The following is a 21,407-nucleotide window of genomic DNA, read 5'->3' on the forward strand; positions in this document are numbered from 1 at the left end:
AGCATCAGCACAGGAAAAAGGTAGTCCACTGGAAAATCCCAGTGGAAGAGCTGGGTGGATACTCACATCTGAGGCCAGTGGCAGCAGACTGAAGCAGTGCTGCCCCATACCCATGCCCACAAACCCATTCACTTGGATGGAGAGAGTTCTGGCGATCATGTCAGTGGTGGCTCAGAGATCAATTGTCTTTCTAACATCTCCTTTAAACCAGTCTTCTGCCTCATTGTAGCCAAATGAGGTAAAAGCTCACAATGTTCCTTCAGTCTGCATTGGTCAGCCTTGTGGAATGTTAGCCAAGTCAGCCTGAGGTGAGCTCCCCTCCAACTCAGTCCTCAATCCCCAAGTTGCAATTAATGGTGTAATTCTGACAAAGTTATTAACATGAAACCTACATTTTTCTCCGTACATACTACCTAATCAGCTCAGAATTTCCAGCATTTACTTTTTTTGCATTACAATTAACAAACCACTGATCTTGGTTCAATCCCAGCCTCTAGTGCTGTCTGTGTGGAATTTCCACATTCCTAGTTAATCGGCTCTAAGCTGCCCTCAGTGTGTTGGTGCACAGACACCTACTCTCCACTCTTTTTATGGATATCTGTGGAGAATATCCTGGCTGGCTATATAACAAGCCTACAAAAAGTTGTGAAAACAGCCCAGTTCATCACAGGAAAAGACTCCCCCCCCCCCTCCACCAATAAGCACACGTACAAGGAATGCTTCCAGAGGAAGTAGTATCCATCATCAAGAACCCCCACCATCCAGGCCATGCTCTCTTCTTCACACTGCCAGTGGGAAGGAAATAAAGGAGCCTTGGGTCACACATCACTGGGTTCAGGAACAGTTAATGTCCTTCAACCATCAGGTTCCTGAGCGAGCATGGATAACTTCACTCACCTCAAACTCTGAACTATTCCATAACCTATAGAGTCCCATTCAAGACCTCATCAACTTGTGTTCTCAATATTACTTTTTTTTTGTAACTTCAGTTTGTTTTTTCATGCACATTGGTTATTTGTCTGTCTTGTGTAATTTTTCTTTGATTCTATTGTGTTTCTCTATATCTATTGTGAATACCCAGAAGAAAATGCATCTCAGGGTTGTATTTGGTAGCATATACGTACTTTTTATAAATTTACTTTGAAGTTTGAGCAGTAGAAACTGGGGAAATTAATAGAAATATTGGGAGAATGAAAGGAAGTGACTCTAAATGGGGCTTGTCAGTACAAAGTGTGATGTAGCCCATTACTGCACTCTGTGACTCCACCCCCTTTAAGTTGTACCAGATCTGGGCTTGTCCTAGAACTCAGAACCAGGCTTTGTGATCACGGCCTGCATTGTTTGATTGCACATCAGTTTCACCAGAGGGTCCCTAGTTGGATGTTGCATGCTGATTGAGGTTACCTGTACACATACTTTAATTATTTTGTGTGCACATGGCAGATAGAAACAAGCAATAAGAAGTCACCACATGAAAAATAAACACTATAAGATTGTAGTCATGGTTCCTGATCATTTAGTTGTGTCAGTTATAAAGATGTACTTCCTGGCTGGATTTCTAGACTGGAAATTTTACACTGAACCTTAGAACCATAATCTCAATTACCATTATATAATCAATAATCAATTTAAAAAATAGAAATAGTTTTATTTTCATTGTGATCAATTTGATGAGGCTGGTAATGCTTTATAATTTCCAATTAAAAATCCACAACTGAAATCACACAGGAAATCAATCACCTGCTGTCTTCCTAATCCCCAAGGTAGGCACGCTGTGGACAACTCCCTGGTTGCAGAGAACTTGTGTAGTAAACAGCAAACATAACCATTACAATTAACAATCTGGCACCATATGCCTGTTATTAAGAAAAACAATCCTCCTGGGACATCTGAGTTTAGTGATGTTTCATCATTATTTTTAAAAGAGCACATTCATCAAACCAATGAGATCTTTTTTGTAGCAAGATGCTATTAAACATTGCAAAGTATTCCCGAGTATCATTCCCCTTCCTCCCTCACACTTTAAAGGTTGGAGTCTGGAGAGTAATTTATCAACTGTGCAACTATGTTTGAAAATGTTTTAAAGCTGTGTATGCAGGTAATCTGAAATAAAACAGGGCAGGATGGTAGTGTAGTTGTTAGCACAATGCTTTACAATATCAGCGACCTGCGTTCAATTCCCGCTGCTGTCTGTAAGGCGATTATATGTTCTCGTCGTGACCATGTGGGTTTCCTCCAGGTGCTTTGGTTTCTTCCCACAGTCCAAAGACCCAGTTGGTAGGTTAATTCAATCAACACACATAAAATGCTGGTGGAACACAGCAGGCAAGGCAGCATCTACAAGGAGAAGCACTGTCGACATTTCGGGCCGAGACCCTTGTCGGGAGATTTGAAAGTAGGAGAGGGATAGGAAAATGTGAAATGATAGGAGAAGACCGGAGGGGGTGGGGTGAAGTTGAGAGCCAGAAAGGTGATTGGCAAAAGGGATACAGAGCTGGAGAAGGGAAAGGATCATGGGACAGGAGGCCTAGGGAGAAAGAAAGGGGGAGGGAAGCACCAGAGGGAGATGAAGAACAGGCAGAGTGATGGGCAGAAAGAGAGAAAAGAAAAGGAGGGGGGAAAACTAAATATATCAGGGATGGGGTAAGAAGAGGAGGAGGGGCATTAACGGAAGTTAGAGAAGTCAATGTTCATGCCATCAGGTTGGAGGCTACCCAGCCAGTATATAAGGTGTTGTTCCTCCAACCTGAGTGTGGCTTCATCTTGACAGTAGAGGAGGCCATGGATAGACATATCAGAATGGGAATGGGACGTGGAAGTAAAATGTGTGGCAACTGGGAGATCCTGCTTTCTCTGGTGGACAGAGTGTAGGTGTTCAACGAAACAGTCTCCCAGTCTGCGTTGGGTCTCACCAATATATAAAAGGCCACACCAGGAGCACAGGACGCAGTATACCACACCAGCTGACTCACAGGTGAAGAGTCACCTCACCTGGAAGAACTGTCTGGGGCCCTGAATGGTGGTGAGGAAGGAAGTGTAAGGGCAGGTGTAGCACTTGTTCTGCTTACAAGGATAAGTGCCAGGAGGGAGATCGGTGGGAAGGGATGTGGGGGGACGAATGGATAAGGGAGTCGCATAGAGAATGATCCCTGCGGAAAGCAGAAAGGAGGGGGAGGGAAAGATGTGCTTGGTAGTGTGATCCAATTGGAAGTGGCGGAAGTTACGGAGAATTATATGTTGGACCTGGAGGCTGGTGGAGTGGTAGGGGAGGACAAGGGGAACCCTATCCCAAGTTGGGTGGTGGGCAGATGGGGTGAGGTCAGGTGTGTGAGAAATGGGAGAGATGCGTTTGAGAGCAGTTGATGGTGGAAGAAGGGAAACCCCTTTGTTTAAAAAAGGAAAACATCTCCTTCGTCCTGGAATGAAAAGCCTCATCCTGACAGCAGATGCGACAGAGACTGAGGAATTGTGAGAAGGGGATAGCATTTTTGCAAGAGACAGGGTGGGAAGAGGAATAGTCCAGGTAGCTGTGAGAGTCTGTAGGCTTATAGTAGATATCAGTCAATAAGCCGTCTCCAGAGATGGAGACAGAAAGATCAAGAAAGGGGAGGGAGGTGTCAGAAATGGACCAGGTAAATTTGAGGGCAGGGTGAAAGTTGGAGGCAAAGTTCATGAAGTCAACGAGCTCAGCATGCGCGCAGGAGGCAGCGCCAATGCAGTCGTCGATCGGATACCCATATGAGCTTGGAACATTGACTGTTCCATAAAGCCAACAAAAAGACAGGCATAACTGGGACCCACCTTTGGTTTGGAGGAAGTGGGAGGAGCCAAAGGAGAAATTATTGAGAGTAAGGACTAATTCTGCTAGATGGAGGAGAGTGGTGGTAGAGGGGAATTGGTTAGGTCTGGAATCTAATAAGAAGCGGAGAGCTTTGAGACCTTCCTGGTGGGGGATGGAGGTATATAGGGACTGGACATCCATGGTGAAAATAAGGCAGTGGGGGCCAGGGAACTTTAAATCATTGAAAAAATTCAAAGCGTGAGAAGTGTCACGAACATAGATGGGAAGGGATTGAACAAGGGGGGATAAAATAGTGTCAAAGTATGCAGAAATGTGTTGGGTAGGGCAGGAGCGAACTGAGATAATGGGCCTACCTAGACAGGCAGGTTTGTGGATCTTGGGTAGGAGGTAGAAACAGGAAGTGCGGGGTGTGGGAACTATGAGGTTGGTGGCAGTGGATGGGAGATCCCCAGAGCTGATAAGGTTGGTGATGGTATAGGAGACAGTGGCCTGGTGCTCCTTAGTGGGGTCATGATCAAGGGGTAAATAAGAGGAGGTATCAGAGAGTTGTCGCTGTGCCTCAGCCAAGTAGAAGTCAGTACGCCAGACGATGACAGCACCCCCCATATCAGTGGGTTTTATAGTGAGGTAGGTTAATTGGTTGTTGTAAATTGTACCATGTTAAGGCTAGGTTATATCGGGGGATTGTTGGACTGTGTGGCTCGAAGGACCTATTCTGCACTTTTTTTAATCAATAAATAAATAATAGTAATTGTTGAAGACTCAGCAAATCAGGCAGTGTTGGTGTCAATGTTTGGAGTCTGTCACCCTTCATCAATTCTGATTATTGAGTTGTCAGCATTGACTGTCTCAAATCTCTCACCGTCACTAACCTCTCCCATGTGTGCCAGCTATGAGGAGACTGGACCTGAAATAGAAAATTCTGGGGATACTCAGCATCTGTCATCAGAACAGGAGAGATGTTTTAAGGTTCAGAGAGGAGGGGGTGGGGGGAAACAAAGGAAATGTCTGAAATAGAGTGGAGACTGAGATAGTCCAGCAGACACAATGTTTTTGGTGCCTGAGAGAGGGGTGATAAGTGTAGGCTAATCCTAACAGATCTGGATGATGATGTTATGACTGTGTAAGCCGGCATATTTTAAGAAGCATGAAAAGAAACTTCATCTGTACTCCCCTCAGTTGGCATTGTAGTTAGTATGCCATCAGGATCTGATGCCTTTTGTTTCATTGTTATTTGGACATCGTATAGCTAGGGGTAGTAGTGGAGACAAGTTCCCACTACCTATTAAATGCTCCCACTAGCATGTCTCAAATAGTCTCTGACAACCAAGTCCAGCTCCTGACCTTCACATGTGGCTTAGTTCCTCAGCCCAGTGGAACCATTTCTTCTGACAGAAGGGACAAAGATGGGTTACTATGCTTGATAACTTCAACTTTACTTATGTCCAATGACAAATGCTACCAGGATACCTTCTGGAATCCAATTATTTCATTCACACTCAGACCAATGTTTTGAGGCAGTGTAGCCCAGGCACAAACTAACCTGGACACTAATGAAGTTAGTGGTGTCTATGTCCCACTTTACAGTGTTCTTGAGTTTTATTTTTACCTTCCATAACTTTGGTTGGTGACAATAAGCTGAAGGGGAATAGCGATTATTGCAATGTTATTACGGTTTGGGGTGGTCCAGAGTCTGGAGTTCAATTCTGGCGCTGTTTTGTAAGGAGTCTCTATGTCCTCCCTCTGGAATGCACAGGTTTTCCCTGGAGGCTCTGAGTTCCTCGAACAGTCCAAAGATTGGTTATTGTAAATTGTCCCATGATTACGTTAGGGTTAGTCAGGGTCTTGGGGTGGCTTAGCTTGTAGGGTTGGAAAGGCTTTGTATATGTAGTGAGACTGCAGATCTCTCATGATCCTTTGAAGTCTGTACTAAAGTGTGGAAGCACATACTAGCAGGCATAAGGACAGCTTCTATTTTCACCAGTACTCCTGAGCGAACCTCCCATGCAGTAAAGATGAATTTTTGATCTCCTAATTAATCTACCCTGCCATAGTGATGGTAATTTACTTGTCTACCTGCACCCACTTTGTCAGTAGCTGTAACACTACATTCTGCATTTGATTTTCTTTTTACTACCTCAGTGTACTCGTGTATGGAATGAAATGCATGGATGTCACACAAACAATTTTTCACTGTACCTTTATGTGTGACAATAAATCAATATCAATACCATTGCTTTCTCTTGAGCACAAATACAGTTCTGTGCTGTAGCTTTGCTAGGTTGGTACCTTGTATTTAGTTACACCTCGTGTTAGTGCATACTCCCATATCTTCCACTAGATTTGTTACCCAGGCTTCAATGAATGAAGTCGCTGATCATGATGATATTCAATTCCATCATGTCTGCCGAAAGTTCATACTGTTTCTGAGAAGACAGATTTTTCAGGTTTTAGATCTATTCTGAACTCTTGGAAATTAACACTGTGTAGTGTTGCAAAGTCTGGTGAAGGATATTCTCTGTGTGACTGCATCTTCACAAGAAAGCTGCCACAGTCAAGCTTATTAATACTATCATAGTCAAATTTTTACCTATGACCTTCAGGTCAGTATAAAGTCCAGAAGTACTCTTCCTTATTGGTGCCCTCACCACCTGCTCCAGGGCCAATCTTGAGCTGATACCTTCAAAGCACAATACTGTCATCTTGCAGCTACACCAGAGTATCTTCTAAATCTTTGTGCTCCCAGTACTTCTTCCAAGCATGCTTGATTTGATTTCAAGGAGCACTGATTTACTGAAGAATGGAAATTGGTACAGTAGGTGGTAATCAGTAAATGATTCCTTGTCCCATCTTTTACCTTATTCAACGTGACTTAATATCCAGGAGGTGAAATTTTTCTAGGTGTGACCTGTCTGCAGACACACTGCCATCAGACCTACCACAGAAGAGTCATGATGAAGGTTTTAGTAGCCAAATAGGAGAGTCTGAATTTGGTGAAGCTACAGAGGGACCGTTGTCTATCATGTGATGGAGGAGCTTTATCTTCATATTAAAGTCGACATTGAGACCAAGTGGTCAGATTCAGTCTTGGAACATAAAAATCAGAGATCAAAAATACAACATTTGACTCTTGTGCTTTCTCCACCATTTAATAAAATCATTTTTGACCTTAAACTTGACATAATTCTTTTCTACTAATCTTATTCCCTTCATGTATATAAAACAATCCATTTGTCTTTAAACTCAGCAACTAAGCTGCCTTACATAGTGACTTCCAAAGATTCTGCACACTTTGTGCTGTGGGGGGTTGGAGGTGATGGGTGACTCCTTGTCTCTTTGCTGAATAGCCAGCACCTTACTTTGAGAATGTGCTCCCTAGTTCTAGACATACTAACCAAAGAAAACATTACATTTGTAACTATCCAAAGTCATCACCTCTTGTTCCTCCATTCCTGTCTCCTTAATCCCTTTTCATGTGACATATCAGCCATCCCAGGAATCAATTTTTGCTTCCCTCCCTCTGTCATGAGGATATCTTTACTTTATTTGAGGAGAAAAGGGGCATATATGCATATTCCATGTGCTGTCCCACTAGTACCTTGTAACTGAAGAAGGACATCCTAGCTCTCACTCCTACATCCTCTTGCAATAAAAATCAACATGCTGTTTGCCTCCTAACTGCTGACTGCATCCGTGGTACTTGTGGCACACCAATACCTTTCAATCTCTCTCCATTTAAAAGAACATGGAGTCAGAGCCATAGAACTCTGCAACACAGAAACAGGCCCTTAAGCGCATGTAGTTCATGCCGAACCATTAACCTAGTACCTGGATCACAGTCCTCCTAACCCTTCCAATCCCTATAGCTTTCCAAATTTCTGTTAAATGTTGAAATCAAACCTGCATCCACCACTTGCGCTGGCAGTTCATTCCACACTCACCAAGACCTCTAGTTGTAGTCTCACCCAACCTCAGTGGAAAAAGCCTGCATGCATTTACTCTATCAAAAACCCTCATTATTTTGTATATCTCTATCAAATCTCTCCTCAGTCTTTTATGTTCTAGCAAATAAAATTCTAACCTATTCAATCTTTCCCTATAGCTCAGGTCCTCCAGTCCCAGCAACATCTTTGTAAACTTTCTCTGCACTATTTCAATCTTATTTGCATCTTTCCTGTAGGCTGGTGACAAAAACTGCACACAATGCTCCAAACTGGGCCTCAGCAATGTCTTGTACAACTTCAACATAGCATCTCAACTCCTGTACTCGATACTTTGATCTATGAAGGGCAATGTGCCAAAACCTTCCTTTATGACTCTATCTACCTATGATGTTGCTTTCAATGAATTATGGATCTGATTTCCCAGATCACTCTGTTCTACCACACTCCTCAATGCCTTACCATTCTGAGTGCAAGTCCACCCAAGGTTTGTCCTCCCATAGTGCAACACCTCATACTTGTCTGCATTAAATTCCATTTGACATTTTCAACCCATTTTCCAGTTTCCTGTTGCAAGCTTTGGTCTTATTTACGATCTACTCCACCTCCAAATACTTGTATATCCAGTCCTTCTAGATGCCTTCCAATAACTGATCTATAACTGATGTCTGGTTCACAGGCCTATAATTTCCTGGCTTATTCTTGGAGCTTTCTTAAAAAATGGAATAACATTAACTGTCCTACAATCCCCTGGCACCTCAGCCATGGCTAAGGACATTTTAAATATCTCTGTAGGGTCCCTGCAATTTCTGAACGTGCCTCCCATAAGATCCAAGGGAACACATTGTCAGGCCCTGGGAACTTATCCATCCTAATTTGCATCAATACAGCAAATGTCTCCTCTGTAATCTATACACAGTCCATAACCTTGCCACACTTCTATAGACTGTGCCCATCTCCCAAGTAAATACAGATGCAAAAAAAAAATCAATTTCTATCTTCCCTCGCCTGAGTCTGAGTCATGTTAGTAGTACACACAGGGCAACTCGGTGTGGGAACTACAAATCAGGCATGCCAAGACGAAAAATGCGCACACACGAAAACCCATGCCAAAAGAGAGAGCCCTCCCCATGTAGAGGCCTATACCACTAGATAGATTGACTGCATGTGCACTTGTCACATTCTCACAATTGATCTGATATGATGCACAGTTCCTCTAAACAGCGACTAACCTCATCTTGGTAGTAAAGGAGGCTGTGGGCAGAATGGCAGTGTGGAAGTGGAATCAGAGTGGTGGGCCACTAGATGATCCAAGCTGTCTCAGCAGGAGTGAAGGTGCTCAACAAAGTGATCCCCAAATCTCAACAATGTAGAGAAGGCCACCAGATGCAATGAATGATACCAATGAGTTCTCATATGAAGAGCTACCTCACCTGGGAGGATTCTTTAGGGTCCTGAATGATGGTTAGGGAAGAGGTGTAGGGGCAGGGATACCATTTAGCACAGTCACAGGGATAAGTACTTAGAGAGTTATCTGCGGGGAGGGATAAATGGACAAGGGAGTAATGGAAAAAGCAATTCTTGCAGAAAGCAGAGAGAGGAAGGGAGGGGAAGATGGAAGGTACAAGTTGCAGAGAATGATATGTTTGATGTATAGGCTCAAGGTGGAAGGTGAAAATAAGGGGAACTGTCCATTACTTCTGTGGGGATCGGGTGAGGGCAAATGTGCAGAAAATCTTAGATGTGAGTGACGGCTTCATTGATAACATTAGGGTGGGGAGGAACCCTGTTTTTTGAAAGTAGAAAATGCCTCAGATATCCTGGAGTGGAAAGCATCATCACAAGAAAACATGGCATAGACGGAGGATCTGAGAGAAGGGAATTCCAACCTTGCAAGTGGTACAGTGAGAAAAGATGGGAATGGTGGCAGTTAGTGTGTTTGTAGAAGATGCCAGTGGATAATGTATCTTCCAAAATGGATGCTGCACCAATGCTATCATCAGTGTAGTGGAGAAAGTTTGAGGAACATTGCTGGTGCGGTTTGGAAAATGGTGCATTCCATATAGCCAACTAAAAGGCAAGCGTAACTGGGATCCATGCAAGTGCCTATGACTATAGCTTCAGTCTGGATCTGCCTATCATCCACACTTTCCTCCCTCTGGTTCCCCTCTCACCTCTTTCCCTTTATTTCATGGTGCACTGTACTTTCCTGTCACATCCATCTTCAGTTCTTTGTCACTTCCACCTATCATTTCCCAGCTTCTTGCATCTTTCCCACTTTGCTCCTGCCTCACTTGCCTCTCATCTATCACCCACAAACTCGTGGTCCATCCCTTTCCTCCACCTTTTTATACTAGCTATCTAACCTCTTTATTTCCAGTCCTAGTAAAGGGTCTCAACCCAAAATATCAACCGCCCTCTTCCTTCCATAAATGCTGCCTGACCTGCTGAATTCTTCCAGCATTTTGTGTAGCTCCTTCACATGAGTATAATGTTATTCTCTTCCCTGATAAGAAGGTTCCAGTACAAAAGCCATGCATGATTTCTGGGCCAAAAGTCCCTCACTTTTAAATGTGGTTGTAGACTCCATGCTATCTTTTCTCTACAATTAATAAGGACAATAATCTCTTGCATTTCAGTGACTAAGTGAGGTCAGGCAAGTAGAACTTTAAGGCTACATCCACACTAGACCGGATAATTTTGAAAACACCAGTTACGCGTAAAAACGATAGGCGTCCACATTATGCATTTTTGAAAATATCTCTGTCCACATTGAAACGGAGATTTCAGCGAATTTCCTCCTACAGGGCATGCGCACGACACATTACTGAAAACAAGCGACATGCTTGGTGTTGTCGTGCAGGAGAACTTAAAAGTAAAAAAATCAAATACTGGAGCATATAGAGGCAACCGACAGGGAGTTCACGGACAGATTGACCTGGCTGTCGACGAACATTGAAAAACTGACCAACTCTGTTGCATTAATAAAGCACCTTGTTAAATGTATAAAACATGTCTGCATCAGTGTTATCTTGTATTTCCATATAATGTTACATTAGGCTGTTACACATCTATTGTCAGAGAAGTACTCGCATAAATAGGTAAACCACCTTCATACGAGCAAGGATAGAAAACAGGGCAAAGTGAGTATACTTATTTATTCAGTAAGTTATGGGTCAAAGTATTTAGTGAGTACATTTCTAACTCTTCTGGCTTCAGTCTCGTTGCCGTCTGTTCTGAAATTGTTAGGTTGTGTTCAAGAAAACAATGAAATAACGTGCTGCCGTCTGATAGCGTTTTCAGATTTCTCTGGTTACCCCATCCACACTGATCTGCCCAAGCAGCATTTTCAAAAATACCCACCCTGGAAAACGTTTCTGGAGACGAAAACGTCGTTTTAGTATGGACGAAGGGTAAAAACGAAGAGAGAAAGCTTCAGTTACGGATTTATCTGGTGTAGTGTGGACGTAGCCTAAGTTTTCCCTGATTACATGTTAAAGTTCATCAATAATTCAGTGTACTTCAAGGAGAGTCGGTCTTGAATTACAATGGAGCCTAAAGAAAATCTCTTTTTGCTGACAACAACTATTGTTAGCAGAATTTTAGGTGAGATAGATCAGCTGGTTGAATGGTGTTGCAGCAACAGCCTTGCACTCAATGTCATCTGCATCACCATCCGTTATTGAGGGGTCACTGCAGTTTCAGAAAAAGCTGCAGAAAATTGTAAATTCAGCCAGCTCAATAGTGGGCACTAGCCACCCCAGCACTGAGGACATCTTCAAAAGGCAGCATTCATCATGAGCACACTCCTCACCGAGGGTATGCCCTCTCTCATTGCTACCATCATGGAGTAGATACAAGAGCCTGAAGACACTCAACATTTCAGGAACAGCTTCTGCCCTTCTGCCATTAGGTTGCTAAATAGACAATGAACCCATGAATCCTTCTTTTTGCACTAATTTATTTTTATATGTAATTGTTGTAGTTTTTAGTTTTCTTACTATGTATTGCAATGTACTGCTGCCACAAGATGATAAACTTCATGACCCGTGCTGGTGATATTAAGCTCCGATTCTGATATCCATAGGCTCTATATAGCAATTGGACTTCTGTCCTCACTACACCAAAGAGATCGATTTCAATGATGATTTCATGGAATTTTTACATATTGAGCAAAAGCAAATTAATTTGTCTAACATATGATGAACTCCATTATTTCCAGAAGTACCTTGTATTTAATATAACAATTTTTCAATGTATATAAATGCAGCAAGGCATAGTTTAGAAAAGGTAATAAAGATTGTATGGAGGAGGAAGTGAATTTAACAAGGACCTTTAAAGTAGTAGAAAATTGAAAAGTGAGGGAAGATGGGAGCCATGAGGGAGATGGAATTGAACTGGAGGTGTTGTGGATAGTGTGGAGGACTGTCAGAGGTTACAGCGGGACATTGGTAGGATGCAAAAATGGGCTGATAAGTGGCAGATGGAGTTCAACCCAGATACATGTGAGGTAGTTTATTTTGGTAGGTCAAATGGTAGAATATAGTATTAATATTAAGACCCTTGGCAGTGTGGAGGATCAGAGGGATCTTGGGGTCTGAGTCCATAGGACACTCAAGGCTGCTGCGCAGGTTGACTCTATGGTTAAGAAAGCATATGGTGAATTGGCCTTCATCAATCGTGGGATTGAGTTTAGGAGCCGAGAGGTACTGTTGCAGGTAAGACAGAACCCTGGTCAGACAGAGTACTGTGCTCAGTTCTGGTCACCTCACTACAGGAAGGATGTAGAAACCATAGAAAGGGTGCAGAGGAGATTCACAAGAATGTTGCCTGAATTAGGGAGCATGCCTTATGAGAAAAGGTTGTGCGAACTTGGCCTTTTTTCCTTGGAGTGACAGAGGATGAGAGGTGACCTGATAGAGGTGTATAAGATGATGTGATCGTGTGGATGGTCAGAAGCTTTTTCCCAGGGCTGAAATGGCTAGCATGAGAGGGCACAGTTTTAAGGTGCTTGGAAGTAGGTGCAGAGGAGATGTCAGGGGTAAGTTTTTTTATGCAGAGAGTGCTGAGTGCATGGAATGGGCTGCTAGTGACAGGGGTGGAGGAAGATATGATAGGGTCTTTTAAGAGGGTCCTGGATAGGTACATAGAGCTTAGAAACATAGAGGGCTATGGGCAACCCTAGGTAATTTCTCAGCTAAGCACAGCTTTGTGGGCTGAAGGGCCTGTATTTGTGCTGTAGGCTTTCTATGGTTTCTATGAATTGTAAAGCAATGGTGAAGAAAAATGGAGAACTGTTGGGAAAGAGATGGAATAAAATAATATTACAGTTGGCCCTCCTTATCCGCGGGGGATTGGTTCCAAGACCCCACGCGGATAACAAAAAACGCGGATGCTCAAGTCCCTTATTTAACCTGTCTCAGTGCAGTGGTCTTTAGGACCCAGCGGAACCCCAGACTTAATTTAACATGTTCAGTGCGGTGGTCTTTAGGACCCAGCGGAACCCCAGATTTAATTTAACATGTTCAGTGCGGTGGACATTAGGACCCGGTGTAGCTCTGAATTCGCGGTGTTTCTGTTCACGAAGAAAATCACGATCATGATTGAAAATAAGATGGAAGTAATAAAGCGATCGAAAAGAGGTGAAACACCATCAGTCATTGGAAAAGCATTAGGCTACAGTCGGTCAACGATTGGAACAATTTTAATGGAGCATTTGAAAGGCCCTGCCCCGATGAAAGCTACAATTATTACTAAGCAATGCAGTGGTATAATTATTGAAATACATATGGTTCTTAAGTGTTTTAAATGCATAGAAAGATAAAATATGTACTATATACTAAGAAAAACGTTTGACTAACTAACGCTAAATAATACCAGGTGTACCTGTTCCGACTTCAAATCCCACTTAAAGACAGACACAGGAACGGAACTCATTCATAACCTGGCGACTGCCTGTACTTTTAAGTCATTTCTAGATTACTTATAATACCTAATACAATGTAAATGCTATGTAAATAGTTGTTATACTGTATTGTTTAGGGAATAATGACAAGAAAAAATAGTCTGTACATGCTCAAACAACGAGTGCTGGATAGAACTTCCGGGTTTTCCTGATCCGCTGTTGGTTGAATCCACGCATGCGGAATCCGCGGATAAGGAGGGCCGACTGTATTTAGGAGGAAGGTGATGGATTTCTGGTTTGAAAAAGTGGAAGCACATGGGAGGAAGAATTGAGTATGGACAGACATAAGGATTGGCTGGAAAGATAGGGACAGATTCATTAATCAAATAAGCATGACAGAACGAATGTTAACACAGAAGGAATGTTTGGCTAAGGAGATAAGATTAGTTCAAGGATATTAAAATGGCAGCTTTTTTTAAAAATACCATGTTGGGAACACTAAGTTGCTTCAATTAATAAAGAAGTTCTGTCACTGGTATGCAAATATTGTTCAGATTTTATCATTTCTTATTTAAATAATGTAAGAGTTCTTCTCACTAAGTAAAACTTTGAAAGTTCCCTAACAGTGGCAGCATTAATTCAAAATGTTGAGTCCTCACTCCCCCATAATTGATGCCATACCTCTTGCCTAAACACAAATGAGATTATTTCAGGTGAGAAGCCAACTTCATTTCACATGGACCAAAACAGTAATTTCTAATTGATTTTTAACTGATTTCAGAAAATGATATTGTCAATTGCTTCAGAAATTGCTGGATCCTAATTAACTCACTGCCTCCCATCTTTTTATCCCCCATTTTTATGGGCACACTTCTCTTCAAAGGACATCATCTTCAATTTACTTTAGTGTCAGGATTTATCTGAGTTTGATCTGTCATTACCATGGAATGCCCAGGGGATATGAGACAATAATTTGTATCTCAACACAGGACGGAAGAAGAAAGTGTAATGCAGCATACAGATAGTTGAATAGGATCTGCAGCATGAAGGCAAGAAAATGGGATTTGCAACAGGTAGATAAAATCTATAAAATAGGGATGGGTGGTGAGAACATACCGAAGAGATATGGGTAAATGGATTCTACAGGATGGAGTTGGGTAGATAGGATGTGCAGAGTTGAACTGAATGAAGATAGATAGATAACAGATGTATATGTAGAAATCAGTTAGAGTGATAGAATAGTTAAACAGGATGTCCAGGGTATATGGAATGGTGTTTGGGGGGGGGAGGGGGAGTAGAACCTATGAGATAGAAAAGCTTTTTAAAAAAACATTGTTTTCTATCCATAGGTATTAGCATAAGCTCCAAGCACCAATTAAGTGAAAATTTACAGATGACAATGAAGTATATTTTTAAAGTAATAACTACTTACCATAAATTGACAAGAAAGGGGTGCTCCAGACCCTGCATAACCCTCAACTCTTTGAAAACATTCCGCACTTCATTACGTTCCACACACTGCTGTTTGTTCATGTATTTCATAGCATACATCTTCTTCGAGTCTTTCTTCTGTACAATGCATACCTAATCAAAGAACATACATTCTGAATAAATGCACTAGAAATCAAATGCATGTTCATTGTGTGGGGCTGTTTGACAGCATTAAAATCTGGTACAAACGTGCCAATTCTCAACCCTAAAAGTTATGAATTAGTAATATTTGGGTGGGCATTGAAAAGCAAAATTAGAAGGCGCATGAATTGGATTGTAAAGCAAACTTCACTAATATTTAACTGGTTGAGTATTGATATATAGACTCCTCAGCCTGGACCTAACCTAGCTGGAATCATCAATTTAAAGAGCTGGTGCATGAAATAGTTGTGTGCTGCTGACAAAACAGAACAAAAGGCAAAAGGACTGAGAATGACATTGGAGCTTAGACTCATGTCATTGTGATTTGTTTCATCATTTTGGAAGAAAAGTGATATTTTGTCAAACATTCTCTCAAGAAATTGAAAACACAGGGAAAAATTCTAATGGGGCAATTTTGGATGCCCATTCAAGAAATAGGAGCATGGAAAATTGCCCTATTTGGAATCTTGGACCATAATCCTAAAAGACATAGGAGCAGAATTAGGCCATTCAGTCCACTGAGTCTGCTCTACCATTCAATCATGGCTGACTTATTATTCCTCTCAACCCCATTTGCTTAACTTCTCCCCATAACCTTTTCCACCTTGCTAATGAAGAACCTATCGACCTCCACTTTAAATATATGAAATTAATTTGCATCCACAGCCTTCCATGGCAATGAATTCCACAGATTCAACACCCTCATCAGCTCTGTTCTAAAGGGATGCCCTTCACTTTGAGTCTATGCCTTCTGGTCCTAGAATCTCCCCACTACAGGAATCATCCTCTCACATTTGCTCTATCAAGGCCTTTCAATATTCAATAGGTTTCAATGAGTTTCCCCCTCTAAACTCCATTGAGAACAGGCCAAGAACCATCAAATACTCTTCATATATTAACTTTTTCATTCCCGGGATCATTCTTATGAAAAACCTCTGGACCCTCTCCAACGCCAACATATTATTTTTTAGAGAAGGGGTCCAAAGCTGTTCAGAATACTCCAAATGTGGTCTGACAAATACCTTATGAAGCCTCTGCATTACATCCTTGTTTTGATATCACTCAAAATTAAAGCTAACATTGCATTTACCTTCCTTATCACCAACTCAACCTGCAAATAAACCTTTGGGGAAGTCCTCTGCACCTCTGATTTCTGATTGTTCTCCCCATTTAGAAAATAATCTACTTCTTTATCCCTTCTACCAAAGTGCAGGACCATACACCTCCCGACACTATATTTCCACCACTATCTTTCTGTCAATTCTCCTAATCTGTCTAAGCACTTCTACAACATTGTTTCCTCAAATCTACCTGCCTTTCCATCTTTCTTTGTGTCGTCAGCAAATTTGGCCAAACAATTCTATCAGCCAAACAACTGACACATGATGAGAAAACAAGCGGTCCCAAAATTAAACACTGCAGAACACCACTAGTCCCTGGCAGCCAAACAGAACAGGCCCCCTTTATTCCCACTCTTTGCCTGCTGCCAGTCAGCCAATCTTCTACTGTGGTATGTATAGTAGTATACATGGGCTCCTGGGGACAGGCAAGTCCTGGGCTGGACATCCTGCTCACTTAAGAAGGCGAAGCATCTTCCACAGCCTCTCCTTTCGAGGTGTAGTGACCGCCATTGAACCACTGTTTGGCTTGTCATGCAGGACACCACTCACATATGGCCTCTCCTACACTACTGTGCCCATAGCAATGCCTTCATGTGACATCCCTGTTCTTACTGTTTCTATGTCATGCGCAATCAAGTGTCTGGTGGTATAACTGGGTGGACAGGCTGGGCTCATTAGCCTTGGTTGGCAGCCAGTCTAGCAGCAGGACAACTCCAATTCCAAACCCAGGTAGTTGGGAGTCACTAGCCTCGCCAGGCAGTCTGTCTAGGAGAAGGCAAACTCCAATACTGGACCTACAGCCTTGTGGTCGCCACAGTCATCACAACTTGGTGTGCCATTGTGGAATCGGTCTGCACTATATCCTCACTATAAACCCACACAACACGGGTCGGTGAAAAGTTCTTCAGCGATGGAGAAGGGCACCTCTACAGTCAGCAATGATCATGCCATCACTCCTGAGGACTCTTCTTCCCTCCTAATCGCGTGAAGAACCAGCCATCATCATCCCAAGGGCTCTTATCTTGTTTACATAACAAGGTGCCACATATCAGACAAAGGCCTTCTGAAAATCCAAGTAAACAGCATCCACTGACAGTCCTCTGTCTATGCTGCTTGGTATTTTCTCAAAGAATTTCAACAGATTTGTCAGGGAAGATTTCCCCTTAAGGAAACCATGCCAACTTTGGCATATTTGATCATGTGCCTCTTTGTACCCCAAAACCACATCCTTAATAGTGGACTACAACATCTGCCCAATCAATGAAGTCAGGCTAACTGGCCTATAATCTCCTGTCTTGTGCCTCCCTCCCATGGCAAGGAAGAATAGCCAGACTGAATGAAGCTGACAAGAAGGCAATAGCAACTCAAATAACAATGCGTTACAACAGTGGTGTGCAGAAGTGCACCTCTGAACCTTGAAGTGGAAAGGCTACAGCAAAAGCAGACCATGGATGTGCACCCAGTGGCCACTTTATTAGGCACAGGAATTGTATATGACATTTCTTGCTTTTTTGTTATCTTTGTCTTCCCTTGTCAGCCATGGTTACCTCACCTTTCCCTTTAGAATCCTTCATCAGGATGTATCTGTCTTGCGCCTTCTGAATTGCTCCCAAAATCTCCAGTATTGCTTTTCTGCCATCATCCCCGCTAGTGTCCCCTTCCAATAAACCAGCCAGCACCTCTCTCATGCCTTTGTAATTATCTTTACTCCATTGTAATACAGATTCATCTTGTTTTATCTTCTCTCTCTCAAACTGCAGAGTGAATTCAATCATATTATGATCATTATTCGTAACAATTCCTTTACCTTAATTGCCATAATCAGATCTGGTTCATTACAAAATACCCAGTCCAGAATTGCCTTTTCTCTAATGGGCTCAGTCACAAGCTGCTCTGAAAAACTATCTCATAGGCATTCTACAAATCATGTCTCCAGCACCAACTGGATTATCCAGTCGACCCGCATACTGAAATACCCCATGATTATCCAAACACTGCTGTTTTCGTATGTCTTTTCTATCTCCCACTGTAATTTGTACCCCACATCCTGCCTCCTGTTCGGAGGCCTGTATAGGCCTCCAGTTAGAATCTTTTTACCCTTGCATTTTCTAACTTTACCCACAAGGATTCTAAATGTTCCAATCATGTCAGGATTTGATTTCATTTTTTACCAACAGAGCCACCCCAAGCCCCTGCCTACCTGCCTGTCCTTTGGAAACAACACACAAAATGTTGAAGGAACTCACCAGGTCAGGCAGAAGCTATGGAAATGAATGAACAGTCGACATTTCAGGCTTAGAACCTTCAAGACTAGGAAGGAAGGAGAAAGATGGCAGAAGAAACGGGTGAGGGAGGGGAAGGAGGACTAACTAGAAGGTGACAGGTGAAGAGGATAGCCTCCGCTTTTGCTATGATGAAGCCACCTTCAGGATGGTGGAGTAACACCTCATAGTCCATCTAGGTAGCTGCAACCTGATAGCAGGAACATTGATTACTTGTTCTGGTAATTTTTCCTTCCTCCTTTCCTCTTCTATTTCCCACTCTGGCCACTTACTTCATCTTTTCACCTGCTTATCACCTCCCCCTGGTGCCCCTCCTTCTTCCCTTTCTCCCATGGTCCACCCTCCTCTCCTATCAGATATCACCCTCTGGGCTATCATCCTTCTGCTCTCCTCCACCTTTTTATTCTGGCATCTTCCCCCTTTCTTCCCAGTCCAGAAGAAGGGTCTCTGCACAGAACATTGACTGTTTATTCATTTCTATAGATGCTGCTTGACCTGCTGAGTTCCTCCAACATTTTGTGAGTGTTGCTTTGGGTTCCCCGCATCTGCAGAGTATCTTGTGTCCTTTTGATACACTGTGTATCCTTGGATGTTCAGCTTCCAACTATGATCTTCTTTCAGCCACAACTCAGTGATGTCCACAACACCACACCTGACAATTTCTAAAATTGATCTTGAGCTTCAAGATCATCTTGTGCATTCAAATACAGCACCTTTTCCATTTTTGTATATTCTTCCCCTTTATATGGTCCACATCTCCTTGCTTATATTCTTAACACACCACCACTACCAAGCACTTTCCCTGACCTGGTGTAATTTGAATTAAATGGATGTGTATTCCTTGCATCAGAAATTCTATTTGAACTAATACTGGTCAATGGCATTATGCCTTCAATCCACAAAACAAAAATTAGCTTCCCAAACATTTAGGTTTGGATCTGCTCCCACCATCTCTTCCAGATGGTGGATTCCAGATCAAAGCAATGAGTCCTACCAATACTGTGCAGTGGGGGGCTGTGTCTCAACACTTTATAGGTATGTGTAGCATTGGCTCATTATGTGAGTGTTAGAATATAGAGAGTTGAGTGGTAATATAAAGTTGGCACCACAGTAGTGTAGAAGTTAGCATGATGCTATTACAGTTCAGGGAGTTCCAGAATTCAATTCCAGCACCATTCTATAAGGAATTGCTGTACATCCACCCCGTGGAATGATGGGGTTTTCCCGGTGCTCCAGTTTCCTTCCACAGTCTGCAGATGTACCGGGTAGGTTAACTGGCCATAGTATATTATCTTTTGATTGGGTTAGGGTTAACCAGAGTTGTGGGGTTGCTGGGACAATGTGGTTTGAAGGGCGAAGAGGGCCTACTCCACACAGGACCACTAAATAAATATTCAGGTAGATTGGATGGTAAAGAAGTTGTACGGTATACTTGCCTTATTGGTTGGAGCATGGCATATAAAATTTGGGGCATCATTTTGCAGTTGTATAAAACTTTGGTTAGACCATATTTGGAGTATAGAGAACAATTCTGGTTGCCACATTACAGGAGGATTTGAAGGATTCGGAGAGGGTGCAGAAGAAATTCAATGGAACTTTGCCTAAAACAGTGTATCAGCTATCAACTATCAGGCAAGGTTGGACAAACTTGGATAATTTTCTCTGTAGCACCAGAGGCTGATACATTTAAAATTATGAGAATGTGTAGACAGGGTGGATAGTCAGTGTCTTTTTCCCCAAGATGGAAATCTCAAAAAGAAGAGGAACTATATTTAAGGTGAGAGAGGGAAGGTTTAAAAGAAATATTTGAAGCAAGTGTTTTACAAAAGAGTTGTAGGTACCTGGAACACACAGTTGAAGTGGAAGAAGCAGGCACTTACACAAATAAATAAACAGGTAGAAAATGGAGGGAAATATAGAATTGTTTTAAATTGGCATCCTGGTCTTCAGAGTATTATAGGGCCTGTTCTTGTGATGTAATTCTCTATATTCTATGTTCCATTTACTGCATATAATAACGAATACGGTATTTTTTTGAAATGAACAAAATTCCAGATCATAAGGATTTCCTCAAGTGATTCTTATACCTGGGTTAAACCCTTGTCTAACTCACATTGTCTATATTTAATGGAATTCTTCCATTAAATCACCTCTCACTCCACTTTGTTTTATAAAGGGAACCATCTCAGGTTCTCTAGATTTTCTACATAATTGAACTCCCTCATCATTAGGAATATCCTACCAATTCTTTCTCTAGGATTGTGACAGTTAGGGTGTATTCTGCAGTTAGAGTATATAACAAATATTAGTTTCATGAGCAACTAGTCTTCAGATTTAAATGTGGATTGCAGACTAAAAGTAGCTTAGAACAATTCGACCTCAGTTGCCTGCATATGCATGAATGTGACTGAGATACAGTGGGGATTAACATTCATATAGTGTCGATGTTGGTATATATGGTTTGAAACTCCTCTCTGGGTGAAATACAACAACAAAGTTGCAGGCAGGTTAAACATTTTCCAGGGAGAGGGATGGAAACAGTGGCTCTCAAGGAAGGGCCTAGTTTGACACATCATTAGTGACAATGCAGTGGGAAGGAGGTGGGGGGATCTGGGCTGTCTCAGCATTGAGTGTGGAACCAACAAGTACAGTTTATAAGTGATAGTCATTAATGAGAAAGACTCCAATAAATGAGATGATGATGTTATAGAATGACCAAATAAT

At 42.2% G+C, this 21,407-nt stretch overlaps 1 protein-coding gene across 1 annotated transcript in view; it reads right to left on the bottom strand.

Moving 5' to 3' along the window:
- The window catches only part of LOC132405119 (serine/threonine-protein kinase 32A-like), a 419,454-nt gene that overhangs the window by 280,353 nt on the left and 117,694 nt on the right, over positions 1–21,407 (bottom strand). Inside the window, exon 3 of the mRNA XM_059989823.1 lies at positions 15,081–15,232. Coding sequence (XP_059845806.1) covers positions 15,081–15,232 — 152 coding nt within the window. The remainder of the gene's footprint in view (positions 1–15,080; positions 15,233–21,407) is intronic.

The sequence above is a fragment of the Hypanus sabinus genome, chromosome 15, assembly GCF_030144855.1.
Source record: "Hypanus sabinus isolate sHypSab1 chromosome 15, sHypSab1.hap1, whole genome shotgun sequence".
In the NCBI taxonomy this organism is placed as follows: domain Eukaryota; kingdom Metazoa; phylum Chordata; class Chondrichthyes; order Myliobatiformes; family Dasyatidae; genus Hypanus; species Hypanus sabinus.